Below are 15,344 nucleotides of genomic sequence, written 5' to 3' on the forward strand. Positions count from 1 at the left end.
ATGTCTATCCTTAGTTACGCCAAGTTCGCTGCCTGTCCTGTTTTACCAGACTGCCCAGCCTACGACGTCCGACACCTGTAATGAGGGTAGGCCGCCCGTCCCTATGACGTCTGGACGTGGTTTCAATTTGGTTTCACTACCTGTTGAAGACATTCACCACAGCACTCCTCGAACACCTGACATGTCGTGCAGATTCCGAAATGCTCGGCCGAGCCTCAGGGCTCTGAAACTCTGTCCTCAGTCAAATTCACATAGGTCGCGCGCCCTCCCTATTCTACACAGGGACAGCACGCTCACTGATACTACATGCACTGTGCCTGTGTCTGACTATCAGTCATTCCTCGACAAGTGAAGCTACTATCGCCTGGACTGGTTTATAAAACTAGCACTCGGTGGTCATAATGTTCCGGCTGATCAGTGTATATGAATCTGATATTCACGCGTTTGAAAGAAACCTCCAGCAATTTGCCATTGGTTTCCCTCGGATCGCTGGATATGGTACTGCTGAGAGACAGCCTAATAACCATCGTTCTATCGTACAGATTTGCACATCGTTGATACACTTTCCCAGGTATGTGTTTGGAGGCTTGCACGAGCTTCTGTAAGTGATAGTCTACATGTTTCATACAGCTTACAGTTAAAGTACTTGTGTACAGTCAGCCTACAGATGCCGTAGCATACGCCAAATGCCTGATGATGCGTGTTTCTTCGCATTAACGATCTCAGTGAGCGCTGTTGGTGCTGAGGTAGGGGAACATTCGGAACTCGGGTCTATTTAGCTGCTCTGACCGACCATAACTTGACCAGATCACACCTCTAGAACCTAATCCTATTCGTAAAATGCTGAAAAGTTACGACTGACAGTTCGTTTCACAGATAAGAAAGCTTGACGCAGTATCAGTTTTAATCCGATAAATTGGGACTTTGGAAATCTTTTTTCCAAATAAGGTAAATTCAAGTGTAAAAATCCCCATTTTTTAGAGCGATTTACTTACTAAAGTTTCGTTGCACGCATTTATACATGTGTAATGAAATCTCCATTTTATAAGGTCTCGTGACATATATGGTAGTAAGAAACAGACGAGGTGGTCTCTGTCCAAGGTCTCGCTTTGCGGCTGGGCTCCATTTCTGGGCGATTAGACACGGGAACTGCCGCTGCGGTTCGGAGGGTCTCACCTTTAGAGGGATAAAAAGCGCAATACGGCGATCATTAAGGATTTGGATCCGGCGCCCCCTAAGAGACCGTGTAAGCCACTCGAGACAGTTCCGGGCGCTCTCGTGTTTTTCGCTCATCAACGGATATGTCTATGAAAATCGTGACGAGCGTCATAAAATTAAGCGGAACATGTTGAGCCACACTGCTCATTTCCTTAAAAGATCGTAAGCAACTATGTGAGACATTATTTTTGATGACTGACAACAAAAAATAACAATGCTGTTATAGCGGAAAGACAGAGTAAATTGTGTAGGAATGAATATGCTGTGACAGGAAGTTGCCGGATGCAATGGCTGCAAATACTCTTCAGCTTTCCTTACGAATTTCATTGTTACAAATCTAAAAACCTTAGCTGTAAAAATTGTTCAGCTTTCATTACAAATTTCATTGTTATAAATTTAAAAAGCTGTTACTGTTTCCTAGAAAGAGGAATGTGAAATATTGCAAACCATTGAACCCACAAAATTAAATATGTTAAATAGAAAGTATACGTGATCTCCACGGTCATCGTAAATCACTGGTGTCAATAACGGGTGGTGCGTGTACATAAAAAAAAGACACTTATTCAAATAACCTCACCGAAAGAAATATTATACTTACCTCCTTAAGCGGCTCCTAGACGGTCAATGAACTCGCGCAGTATTTGCTAGGAGTTTCGCAATAATACTGACATGATCAGAAACTTTGGCAACATATCCCGCTGCCTGGAAATACTGTGTCCTTTGTCGGCATTATCAGCAATATCCTTGACAGTCTCATGCATTCTGTATAGTGCTTGGAGGTTATGTTAATCGATTTCTGTTATGTTGTGGGGAAAATAAGTTCAAAACAAGACGAAGGAACATTATTGTTAGATAGCACCGAAAAATATATAAAAATTACCGGCATTATGGGATGTTAGGCAAGTGAGTACAGAAACAGAAATGTTAAGAGTGATGAATCGTATGATTCATCATTCGGGAAATATGAATAAAAGCATAAATGAATGTTTATCTGTGTGTATACATTACATTGTAAAGGTATGAGGGGTGAAATACAGGGAGCGAATGTATAAGATTCGAGGGGCATGAAAAGGAAGCAATGGTTGAGAAGGGAACGGGATTGGGCATATGAGATGAACACTTCCGCTTCTAACATGACAACACCCGTGTTCACGGGGCTACAGGCATTCATTCTTGGTTTGACGAACACTACGGTTTCCTGTCGTACCCCGACTGGTCTGCTAAATAGCGTGACCATAAAACCATAGAAAGTGTCTGAGAATATCTAGTACAGTGAGTGAAACATAGCGGATAATACCATCGCTATTTGGGATCTAATCTTCAATGAGTAGCTTCGGCTGCATATGGCTTACTAATTTCCTTGCCGAAGTGAAGCCATTTCTTGGATAGAGCTTGTGATGTACGATATTGCCGTTATGTCTCTTGGAGACGACAACTTTTTTCCTTGGTGCTGATGACACATGTAGAATAGAGGTAAACTATGTGATCAAAAGTATCCGGACACCGGGCTAAAAATGACTTACAAGTTCGTGGCGCGCTCCACCAGCAATGCTGGAATTCAGTGTGGTGCTGGCCCACCCTTAGCCTTGACGACAGCTTCCAATCTCGCAGGCATACTTTCAATCAGGTTCTGGAGGGTTCTTGGGGAATCGCAGCCCATTCTTCACGGCGTGCTGTACTGAGGAGAGGTATCGATGTCGGTCGGTGACGCCTGGCACGAAGTCGGCGTTCCAAAACATCGCAAGGTGTTTTATAGGATTCAGGTCAGGACTCTATGCAGGCCAGTCCGTTATAGGAAAGTTATTGTCGTGTAACCCCTCCGCCACAGGCTGCGCATTATGAACAGGTGCTTGATCGTGTTGAAAGATGAAATCTCCATTACTGAATTGCTCTTCAACAGTGGGAAGCAAGAAGGTACTTAACATGAATGTAGGCCTGTGCTGTGACAGTGCCAGGCAAACCAACAAGGAGTGCTAGCTCTCCACGAAAAACACGACCACACAGTAACACCACCGCCTCCGAATTTTAGTGTTGGCACTACACACGCTGGTAGCTGACGTTCACCGGTCATTTGCTAAACCCACACCCTGCCATCGGATCGCCACATTGTGTACCGTGATTCGTCACTCCACACAACGTTTTTCCACTATTCAATCGTCCAATGTTTATATTCCTTACACCAAGCCAGGCGTCGTTTGATATTTACCGGTGTGATGTGTGGCTTATGAGCAGCCGCCCAGCCATGAAATCCAAATTTTCTCACCTCCCGCCTAACTATCATAGTACTTGCAGTGGATCCTGATGCAGTTTGGAATTCCTGTGTGGTCTTAACAGATGTCTGCCTATTACACATTACGACCCTCTTAAACTGTCGGCGGTCTGTGTCAGTCAACAGACGAGGTCGGACTGTACCCTTTTGTGCTGCTGTAACCTCCCCACAAAATAATTTACCGTAACATCTCAACAGAAAATATTAACATAAATAATTCTTTCCCATTTAGTGTAACCTCAAAACAGAAAAATTCCTAAACTTCTCAACAGTAAAAAATTATAATTATGTCGTTCACATTCAGTGTAACGTCCCAACAAAAAAAAAATTCAGTAACCTGGTAATAATACAATGTAACTAACCTCTCAATTAAATTGTCGCTCACTTATAACTTTTCAATCATTGACTGTGAATTTAACCTGGTAAATTTTGGACGTCAGCAGTGCTGCGCCATGGCCCTAAAAGATCATTCTGAATAAAAAAAAGAGAAAAATTGTTAGCTCAATGAAGTCGCCGAATAACGCATATATATCTGCTCTTAAAATAATGTTGTCCGGCACAGCTCTGTGCAATGCTGGCCGACCTATTTGTCATTTATGAAAGGAAGCAACTGATTTTTCTTTTGCAACAATCGGGATGATCATGGATGGGAGAAATTAGTAAATTCTTTAAATTGAAATGAATGGTTGTTAAAAGTTACTTTTTATGAGAAAGATTATTATTACGAGATTTTTAAAACATTTACATGGGACTTGAGATGACATTACTAGATATGCGCGAGGCTGCTTTTTACCTTATACAATAATACTCAGGCTCCGGCATCGCTGCACCGCGACCGGCCCAGCCAACACGATACACCAGACCAGACCAGAGCAGACAGCAGACTAGCAACAACTTACTGCTACAGCTACACAGTTCGTACTGCAGTCAACACTGCTCTCTGGTCAGAGATTCTCTTATACCTTGATATCGCAGGCAGTGCATGAACAATACATCGAAATTACATCTGCTCGGACCTCTTACACTGTACGTGTCTCTTCACGTTGCCACTTCGGAAACAGAGTACCTATGGATGAGTAGGAGTGTGGAAATCTCGCGTACAGGCGTATAACACAAGAGAAACCCAATCACCTGACCACGTTCGAAGCCCGTGAGTTCGGCAAAGCGCCCCGTTCTGCTCTCTCGCGATGCCTAATGACTACTGAGGTCGCTGATATGGAGTACGTGGCAGTAGGTGGCAGTACAATGCACCTAATATGAAAAACGTATGTTTTTGTGGGTTTCCGGATACTTTTGATCACATAGTGTAAGAGATTATCGAAGGAATCGAAAAATATGATTCTACAGTATGGGGTTGGGAACTACAGAATAACAAAGCTGATAAACTACTAACCCTCCTAACAGGAGGGGCCAATGCTGTGCTCGTAGAGATTCTTAAATATGGATCCTACCAATGGCAGTTCGCTGAGTGGAGCGTACAGCTTACTTACCTGGTCAAAACGCGCTGTGTCACCGTAGTCCTGAATTCGATCTCATTAAGTTCATCACCACCTGTAGTTTGCTGACCGGTACTGGGTAGGGGTCACTCACACGAATGATCATCTCTGCGTTGTGTTAAAACCTGCTCACACATCCTTAAGGCGAATCAGTCTGATCACGTCGTACTGTTAGCAATGAAAAAAATCTTTCTCTCGGAACTGTAAGACATTACGATTCTCCTGGACATCGGAGCCCCCAGTTTGTCAACTTTTGCATTTATTCTCGTGGGCAGAATGAGACTGCGCTGACATTAGTAGTTACATTTCTACTACAAATCACATTCGTCTCTCCAGTTTCACTAAGAATGTGTGTTCATGTGTTCAAAAAACTTCGCAAGCTGATAACTATGAGTAATAGGAAGTTGTTGCCCTCACTCAGTTTCATTCTTAACAGCTACCCTCACTGAAATTAACTTTATTCCTTTACGCGCTATTTTATACACGTTCCCTATTCGCAACTCCACAAGTACTCGTCCACCGTATCGCGCGACTCGCCTGTAACTCTCCAAAAAGTCACTGTGCGCCGGCACTTCAGCAATAATACCTCATCAGCGATGTTGCACTATGTTCACAAACGGAACTTTACGAGGAACGGCGAATGGAGCCTATTGCTCCATTCACATCGGAGCATAACTGACGGAACTGTTGCTCAGCTGGACAAGAATTGGTCGAGAATAGTACCAGAGTCCACTTTACACTGGTACGTAGTCATTCAGTTATAGATAATAGTGACCAACTGCAGGATGCTTGGCACGTTTTTGCTCGAGGTCCAAGCGCTAGCAGCGACATCTGTTCGCGTCCTTATGGCAGGGAGTGGACGCAGTCGTTGTTTCAACATAGTTGACAAATATCACTGGTCGCGTAGCGTAACCGACTTGGCTATGCGAGTTTCACATACCATCTTTCCACGATTATTTTTAACTTTTCATTTAGATAACAGTCATCTTTTCAGTTTTGAGGACTCAACCGTTTATTTATTTATCCATCCAAGATTAGGGGCATCATGTCCCTTCCTGTATTTAATTTAATTCGATTTATTTATTCATCCAGGTGTCATGATATCGGATTTGTCATCGTCAGAAAACGAAAATATCACTGATAAAATCGTAAAAATTATTTATAAAAAGGGAAGCACTACCCAGTTTCAGGACATATGTCCCAGCTACAAAAATTTAAAACAATAATAATACCTACCTACATGGTTTATCTTACCAAAGCTAAACAGAACCAACAGAATTTTTTAGGAAAAGTTCATATATGCACATTAAGGTGTGAGTCAACAAAGTGTGCATAAACTTCATCATCAACGTCACATTGAAATCGGTCACTAAATAATGACGTATTATTTCATTTCCTTCTCACGATTCTACTGCTTTAAAACGTTGAATTGTGTGATGCAGACTTCCTTGGCGAATTTCAAAGATAAAATTTTCTGGGAAGTTCAGCCAGTGGTGGCGTCGTCTTGTCGCGAAGTTTCAACTAGTTTCGTATCTGTTATCTTTAGGCGAGGATGATGGGTACGAAACTCGTTGAAACGATGCGACGAGAAAACGTCACAACTCGGCTGATCGCCCGAGAAGATTTTATCAATGCAATGTTGTGTAGTCTGTGCACATGCAGAAGAAACAAGGAGATGCTAATAGCTCGCCTTCGACAGGGAAGAGCGAAATATATAATAAAGAGAAAAAAATGTGGATTCTACAAAAAGGCGGAAAGCAGGACCGGTGGAAAAACCCGCCCGCTAAGTCGGAAAATACGCTGGTGCGGCGTCATCTGCTGGCCACACCCGCGGCCCCCATTAATATTCCCTACTGCCAAAAAGGAGAGTTACTCATGGCTGAAGAAGCAACAGCATAGCAACGGCGGTGGTGCGCAACTTCCCATCACAAGCGTTTGGCAAACAAGGACAGAAGGCGAGGGACTTCATTTTTCAAACCAATATACTGTATAGCAGTCGCTGAGTTAAGTTTCATACATTTCTGTAATGCTCAAAGAGTGTGGGCGTGTGACAATCTTAATAACGATCCGTCAACTAGGTTGGCCTATTAAACTCTGCAGACCTCGTCGAGGTATTTGAGGAAAGAAGCCGTTGAGGTTCTGTCGATGATGATCTTCAGAGACAGAGCACGATCTCGACTATGACAAGGATGGAGAAGGAAGAAGACCGTGTCCTCTGAAAAGAACCATCCAGACTTTCATTTTCATCGATTTTGGGAAATGGATGACTTAAGCTTGGCTTTCTGGAATGGAATTTTTGCTCAGTTCTAAAAAATGCGAGCCCAGTGTTACTGGTCCTAGGTTGCGTGAGCACCGAATTTTACCGTCAGTCTTCCCTATCTTGTCGTCATGACCAACACAAACACTCTACACGAACACAGCTACCTTTACAAAGAAGTAACACATAAAACTGACTTTACAAAGGAAACATGCCCAGTGTGTGTGGATACAGATAATCTCTTCTACATACGCAGCAAAATACCAGGACGTCATATAGCTGAAATTGCTAAACAATTTATTTTTTATTTTCTTTAGCGTATCGTTTATCGAACTACAAAGAGTTTAGAGTTCTTCACCTGATTACACACATGACACGTGTTACAACAAACAGTCCTAATGCACTGCACAGAGAAGTTAGAATAGAAAAATACAGAATCTTTGTAAAGATCTTGTGTCAAACCTCTTTAGAAACGTCCTTAGTCGTCCTCTCGAAATGCTCGCAGTTGAGTTCACCTCAGTAACTAGGACTCGTAACATACAGTTACATAACAGTTAGACTAATTCAATTGTTGGTACAAATGTCTTCGATGAAAAGCAGAAGTATATTATAAGATCCGTAAATACGAGACTTTCGGCTTACATTTAATGATTCTTCCCAAAATCTTCTGAACCCTATGCTGGAAAACAATACGATACTAAAACACATTACAAATAGTCAATATTGATAGCAAGTTTGCTGAGGGTATAGAATGTTCTGTCTGTCTTATGTGCTAACGGAATATGGTATTCCCTGAACTAGATCGAGCTACTTCCTTGAAGGACAGAACATGTTGCCAAAACGAGATCTTGAGTTCTTCAGCATACGCATGTTAAGATAAGATATCAGAAACTTAAATGAATTAACCAGAATTATGTCTACTTCTCAGACTAATTTTTCCTATAACGCGAACGTTGGGAATGATAGATCTTTTTAAGGTAGACGTGTAAGAATGTTTCCGATATTCCTTCACTGTAAACGATCTAAGAAATCACTATCTTCTATGAATTCCACGTTACGTGTCAAAAGCTCTCTAAAAACTGAAAAATGTATAAAATCAGGAAGCATTATCTTCATATAACTTCAATTTGTTGTACCATTCGAGTTAATATTTTTTCTATCCTATACCATTAGTTGTTTTTATCAGTAATTCGGAATGAGGTGATGGGTTTTTAACACTCGGCGCCCTTGTTACTTACCTCAGTTTTATGCACACCATTTTCACTTCCATACAGTGCTATTCCCCAGACTTACACTTTCATAAACATCTTCCTGGAATCTAAATCAATTTTTTATATCAGTAAATTTTTTTTTAAGACAAAATTCTTGGCTTCGACAAACTTGTTTATTGTAAGTACCTTGGTTTGACTTGGTTTGCAATTTTACTTCCTAGATACGAGAATTAATTCACTCCTCCAATTATCCCTTCCTCAGTACCGATGTTATTCCAATTTCTATGTTTTCCTCCTGTACATCATCGTTATTCTTATCTTGATATAAAATTCTATGATAAACTGCCTTTCCAACTATATTCTAGAAGTTTCCAAAATCTTTTCATTTCCGCTCAGAAGATGAATTCTTCTAAGAAAGTTAATATATGTAATCTGCTCTCATCGAAGATCTGTTCTCCTTCAGATAATTTCTATTATTTACCTCATTGCTACTTCGATACAAATATTATTTAACATTATTATTTTGCTCGAAATCTGCCTCACATCTTTTGAAACAGGAATTTTTCTTTAATTGCATTTTTAATACAACTTATTTCCTTCATATTTTGATTATTCTGCAACGCACTCTTCACAGAATTTTGAGAATCTGATTCCATCTTACTTTGTTGAAAGCTTTCCCCGCAACCATGGAACTCGTTGTACTGCATGTAAACAGAAATATATGGAAATCTTCCACAACGAATTACGCATTCTTTCGTTGCACAGGTAATGTGCGTACCAATGGAACCATTCATGTACGTCGCATGACACAACAAAGAGATTCAACTGCCTATTATCTCTGTCATACCTCACAGAGGACCTACTGAAAACGTTGTCGGGTTAGAAGGCCAACATGAAGAAGTGCGGCAGCGAGTAGTTTAGTCGGAACCGGAGTATTGTTTGTAGGATGAAACTTCCCTGTTGCATTTGAGTGTTCGCTGTAACGATCCAGCGTGCCACCCAAGTTGGTTGAAACACTGTACTTGAAAGGCACCGGTTTGGGTACAGCTTCCGGTGCAACTTGTCGTGAGGTGTTATACGGTGTACATTCAGCTGCAGAGCGAAATATTGGTCCATAGCGTTAGGTGCACTTCATGGATAAAAAGGTTATATCTAAAGTGAGAACAAACGAGGTACTGTACCGTTCGGAAGTGGAACTCTGTCCAGAGAAGCATTTTGTCAATATTTCAACAAAAAGCGCCTGAAACAAAGTGTTTTATTTTCTCGAGGTTTTTGTGCGAAAGAGTGATAGTAATTTTCTGTGAGTGGTAGTTTGCAATCAATTAACTAATGTGGTAACCGTTCACTATGACAAGGAACAAATTAAACTTACAATATTTAGATCTCATATTACTTTAGTTTTCTTCTGCCACTGATCTTCATCCTGTTCTACCACTACTACAGTGGTTAACGTTGTACCACATTAGCTAGTTGATTATAAATATAATGATTGACAGTATTACACTAAATTAGTGTCATTTCTCCACTCACAGGAACATCACCAATTTGACCTCATATTTCATCATCTCTTCCGTTCAAGAACTGGATTGTTACTTGTCCCAGCTCACAAACAAAATCATTCCCATGTATTTCGAGGTCCTCCCATATCTCTTCTCCCATTCGGCTTATAGTTCAGGATCTTCTGCGGAATTCTGTAACCTGACACTCTCATGAGGTTTTGTCTCAAGTCGTCAAGATATTTTCGATCTTTTTGTACTTGTGTTGAAAATATTTTATGATGATTTCTTTTTATACATAATGGCCCAATTTTTTGCAAATTGTACCATAGACAGCTTGGAATTTGTGTATTTTTTCCAATATCAGAGTCAAAATCAAAATTTATAGCACATCCTAAATGAGAGATTTGAGGGACTTGACGTAAGACTGAATAACCCAAAAAAAATTTGATCTGACTGCATACATTCCTCGGAATGCCACTGTTTTAGTTTTATTACTAGAAATCTTAAAGGATGTACTCGTATTTACTTCATATTTCCTTCAATTCATGAGTTCCTTTGTTTACTTTACATTTCGATTTATGAGGAAAGAAGTCAATGTAAACATTAAAAAGCATAGGCATAGTCTGCACCCTTGTCTTACACCTTGGTCAATAATTATTTCTTCTAATCAATTCCTACCTGCGTTTATTACAATGGCGTATCTTTGTAAAGCCTCTTCGCTACCTCTGTTAGGTGATAAGGATATCCAAACTCAGACATAATCTTCAAAGACTATCATGGCCTACACCATCGGAAATCTTCTCAAGGCCGATAAAAACCACATGGGACTCTGTATTAAATTCTATGTGATCTTCTATAGTGTTCTTGATGACAAACACATCGCCTGTATATATTTTAAGGAGAAAGAATCACAGTAGTAAGATATCAATCCCAGTAATCGATCCCAGTTGAAAATTTAGGCCATAATTCTCGTAGTATCCAATTATGACCTCCTGAATGCACAGCTGTTAAAAATTCGCGCGCACTGTTCGTCACTTTCTCCACTCTACTTAAGCCGCCTAATGCCCGATCGTGAAGTACTGTACTTTGACGTGATAATCAGTGCTCTCCCACTGATGGGATTTTGAAGGTTATGGAAGAGGAGGGAAAGGTAGACACATTTGCCCAACTTGTTTTGCAATATTGTTCGAGAACACATGTTATTATATGCGAAAAACAGGACAGTAGTAGAGACTGTCAATGTCAACCTCACACATATATACAATCAATATTATTCTGAGGGTATTCTCTTACTGATATTTTGCAGCTGTATACAAACCTCAAAATCAAAATGAATAAATCTAAGCGAGTGAAGAATTACTGCGAAACGTATTTAATTTTCGAATTAAAATTTAATGCTGCCAACCACGTTGAAGAACAGCGCATCTACTGCATATGTACTTCGCTTTGACGGTGTCAGCTTCAAAATCCAAAGAAAATAACGCGCAACAGTGCTGTCAATAATTTAACAGCACTGTGCAGTTCTTTAATGACACACTCAACTGTTTCGTTCTTTTACATTGCTTTTGAGAAACGTAACACAAAAATGTTCCAGGGAAAGAGATCTCTGAGTCCAGTTACAGGTTAGAAAACACACACTCTGGTATGTTGCCAATTCACAGCAGCATTTCACAAACTTCTTACTCACTGCCCCGTATAGTACTCCACGCTCGGGATTAAGCGGCTGCAGTGGGGCGGGGCGGGTGACACCCAGTGGACGAGCCTCTTTAAAAGCCGTACGTTCAGAAGGGTCACAACTGCGTACTATCAAAATTATAGTCAAATTTTAGCTTGAGACTGATTTCTGGGGCTGACATCTTGCAAGTGAGCTTTTTTCTCCTTAAAATATTGGGTCAGGATGGTGAAGTTTCCTTCTCAGTTGAAACTATAGAGATTGTTCCTTTAAAACGGAAGCACTACGCTACTTTTTTAATAACACTGTAACTAACCAGTTACTAAGGGTTATTACGTTATTATTGGGAATGGAAATACTTATTGCTTATGAAATTAACGTGAGAAGATTGGGGTCGCCACCTACTCTAACCATACAACTAATCAAAGGTTTGGTCGAGTCGGAAAATAAATTAATTTGATCACAGACCAAAAACTCACAAAAATGCATACGTTGTGATGTCGCTCATAGGGGATACGATGTAATTAATAGTATTCCCCGTGCACTGTTCACGACAATCAAACATTTAAAATAAAATATCACATGCAAGAACACTGTGCAGAAGATCACCTTCCAGCAACACATCTGAAAATAATACTTAATCTAAGGCATTTGTCTTAAAATAAAGGGAAACTAATCACTGGACCTGTGCGTAAGGAAACGCGTTGGATGTGCTAACAGGAAAGCTACGAGGTAAGTGGCTTAGGTGCAAAAACGCAACCTCGGAATACAAGAGGAAATTGTGGATAAAATCATTTATTTGTAAGACATGGATGTGAAGCATGTACACAATTCCTGATAACATTGACGAAGAGCGTCGATACGTTCACCGCTATAATCTACTCCTAAAATCATTGGTGTGAATCATTCATACAACTGCTGTTGCCTGATAACTGGTCGCAGTAACTCGTGAAACAGTACGCGTTTCGCAGTACACCCACGTGCCCACGTGGTTTGTGGAGACACAATTTCTAGGTATAGTGCCCAAATTGCAACAATATCACATCACACAATCATGTTAACATTATCTAAAACAAACATGCGATCGGACAGTCAGTGATGCCGGTAGCCCAACAAACTATAATGTTCTACCACGTGGTTGGCTCCCCACGGACGAAAGACACATAAAGCAAGGAAAATTTACGAGAAGGCAAAGCTATGAATATTTAGAAAGATGATAGCTTATACAGACACAGCGGAAGGCAAACAGACATTCATACAGAAGCGAATGCTCACTTCTTATCGACACCTTTGTGTGGCGCTCTTCCGGCGGATCCAAGTCAGCTACAGAAATTTACTAAAAGAAAAATCTGCCAGAGTTTTGCATTCCTTGCTGCGACAAGGCAAAGCAATCTTTCAGATTTGAAAAGCGAGTCCAAAAGCTAACAGGTCTCCTCTCGCCAAGTAACAGCGCGCCACGCGGTCAGTCTAACCCACCCTTCTTCGACTGGAGCACAGCTGTGGACGCTTCCCGTACCGGCGGCGGACTGCCACCCTTTTTCCTCTCCAGCCACCTCCACGCTCCACGTGGACCGGAAAACCCAAAAATGCCATTTCCGCCACCAACCTAACGCAGGTGGATTTCTCACAAGTAGCGCAAACCTCTTTGCCTACTTGACCACTACCAGAGTTGGCTATTCTGTACAACTGCTGCTGAATCTGTATGACTATCGCAGACTTTCTGCAGCAGACTACGCCACCGTCTAGCAACGTGACACACAACGACATTCATTCAATCACACCACTATGAGTTATGAGAAAAGATAAACAAGGAAAGAAAGAGAAATACTAGTGAAAATGGGCTACCGGACTAATGAAAGGTGGCTACAGCACCCTTTCAACACACTCATCTGTTTCAGTAATTTACACTACGTTTGAGAAACGCAACATACAAATGTTCAAAGCGAAGGTATCTCGGACACCAGCTGTGGCTCAGAAACCGCACACTTATGACACAGTGAACGTAGCTTGTTGCCAAAGTCAAAAGACTATTTCGAAAACCTCTTACTCAATCCGGTGTACAGTTCTTCGCGGTCGAGCGTGAAGCGGCTGCAGTGGGGCGGAGAAATGGCAACCAGTGCACATATTTTTGTAGTTCATTTTGAGACTACAACTCAGTACTAAGTCAGATGACTTTGCCCTATTAGTTTAGAAAGCGTAGCGGCAGCCCAGTTTCTTCGGACTTGATTTAAAACTATTGCCACTGATTATTGCTAATGTTAGCTAAATCAGGTAAATATATACTAAAACATAGTCAATGAAATATGTGTTAATTAAAAAAGGAAACACGTAAATCGCATAAGTGCCAATGGTAAGATACGATTCCAATTACTCTGTACAGCAACGAGTAATACCTTGCGATCAAAAATCCGGATAAGATCGAGTAAGACCCACGCATCAAGGATTCCTTAAAAACTCAGTTATATATATAGATACTTCATCCATCCCGGGAATCGAGAATTTCGACGACTGTTGCCTGTTATCGATATCGAAACTGGCAAGTTATTAAAATATGTGACAGAAATGGCCGTACCTTTTGATTGCATTGACGCAGAATCTTGAATGTTTTACATCGCAAAGGAACCCGTTTACCTTATTATGTGACAAATTTCAACCTTATACGTCTACTCATTCCTGAGAAAACTTGGTCTTTTCAGACAGACGGGCATTACAGTCGGCTAACAAACGGCAAAAAAATTGATTCTTGTGAAATAATCACAGAATAACAGTTTTCGGATTTTTTCTGTACTTTTACTCTAGAATCTTGCCTTTCTTGGTTCTAGGCTAAAGGGAAGTATCCTGTATGTTTTGACGAGTGAATTTGTATCATCTATCCAACATACATATCCATATCTTGTGATTGCAATAAAGTAGAAACATAAGTTTTCTACATTTCCAAAGGACTACAGACCTTAGTAAGTGACATAAATTAAAGAAGAAAGAGAAAGAGAAAGAGGAAGAAGAGAGAGAGAAAGAGGAACAGAGAGAGAAAGAGGAAGAGAGAGAGAAAGAGGAAGAGAGAGAGATAGAGGAAGAGAGAGAGGAAGAGGAAGAGAGAGAGGAAGAGGAAGAGAGAGGGGAAGAGGAAGAGACAGGGAAAGAGGAAAAGAGAGAGGAAGAGGAATAGACAGGGAAAGAGGAAGAGAGAGAGGAAGAGGAATAGACAGAGAAAGAGGAAGAGAGAGAGGAAGAGGAAGAGAGAGAGGAAGAGGAAGAGACAGGGAAAGAGGAAGAGAGAGAGACAGAGGAAGAGAGAGAGGAAGAGGAAGAGACAGGGAAAGAGGAAGAGAGAGAGGAAGAGGAAGAGAGAGAGGAAGAGGAAGAGGCAGGGAAAGAGGAAGAGAGAGAGGAAGAGGAAGAGAGAGAGACAGAGGAAGAGAGAGAGAAAGAGGAAGAAAGAGAGAAAGATGAGGAGAGAGAGAAAGAGGAAGAGAGAGAGAAAGAGGAATAGACAGGGAAAGAGGAAGAGAGAGAGGAAGAGGAAGAGAGAGAGAAAGAGGAGGAGAGATAGAAAGAGGAAGAGAGAGAGATAGAGGAAGAGAGCGAGAAAGAGGAAGAAAGAGAGAAAGAGGAATAGACAGGGAAAGAGGAAGAGAGAGAGAAAGAGGAAGAGAGAGAGAAAGAGGAAGAGAGATAGAAGAACAGAGAGAGAAAGAGGAAGAAAGAGAGAGAGAGAGAGAGAG

General features: G+C 41.0%; 1 protein-coding gene across 1 annotated transcript in view; it reads left to right on the forward strand.

Annotated features, from left to right (window-relative positions):
- LOC126419499 (zinc finger CCCH domain-containing protein 13-like) overlaps window positions 1–15,112 on the forward strand; it is a 68,046-nt gene extending 52,934 nt beyond the window's left edge. The window contains exons 3-4 of the mRNA XM_050086689.1: window positions 14,597–14,701; window positions 14,825–15,112. Coding sequence (XP_049942646.1) covers window positions 14,597–14,701; window positions 14,825–15,112 — 393 coding nt within the window. The remainder of the gene's footprint in view (window positions 1–14,596; window positions 14,702–14,824) is intronic.
- Window positions 15,113–15,344: the final 232 nt, after the last annotated feature.

The sequence above is a fragment of the Schistocerca serialis genome, chromosome 9 (genome assembly GCF_023864345.2).
Source record: "Schistocerca serialis cubense isolate TAMUIC-IGC-003099 chromosome 9, iqSchSeri2.2, whole genome shotgun sequence".
Taxonomy (NCBI): domain Eukaryota; kingdom Metazoa; phylum Arthropoda; class Insecta; order Orthoptera; family Acrididae; genus Schistocerca; species Schistocerca serialis.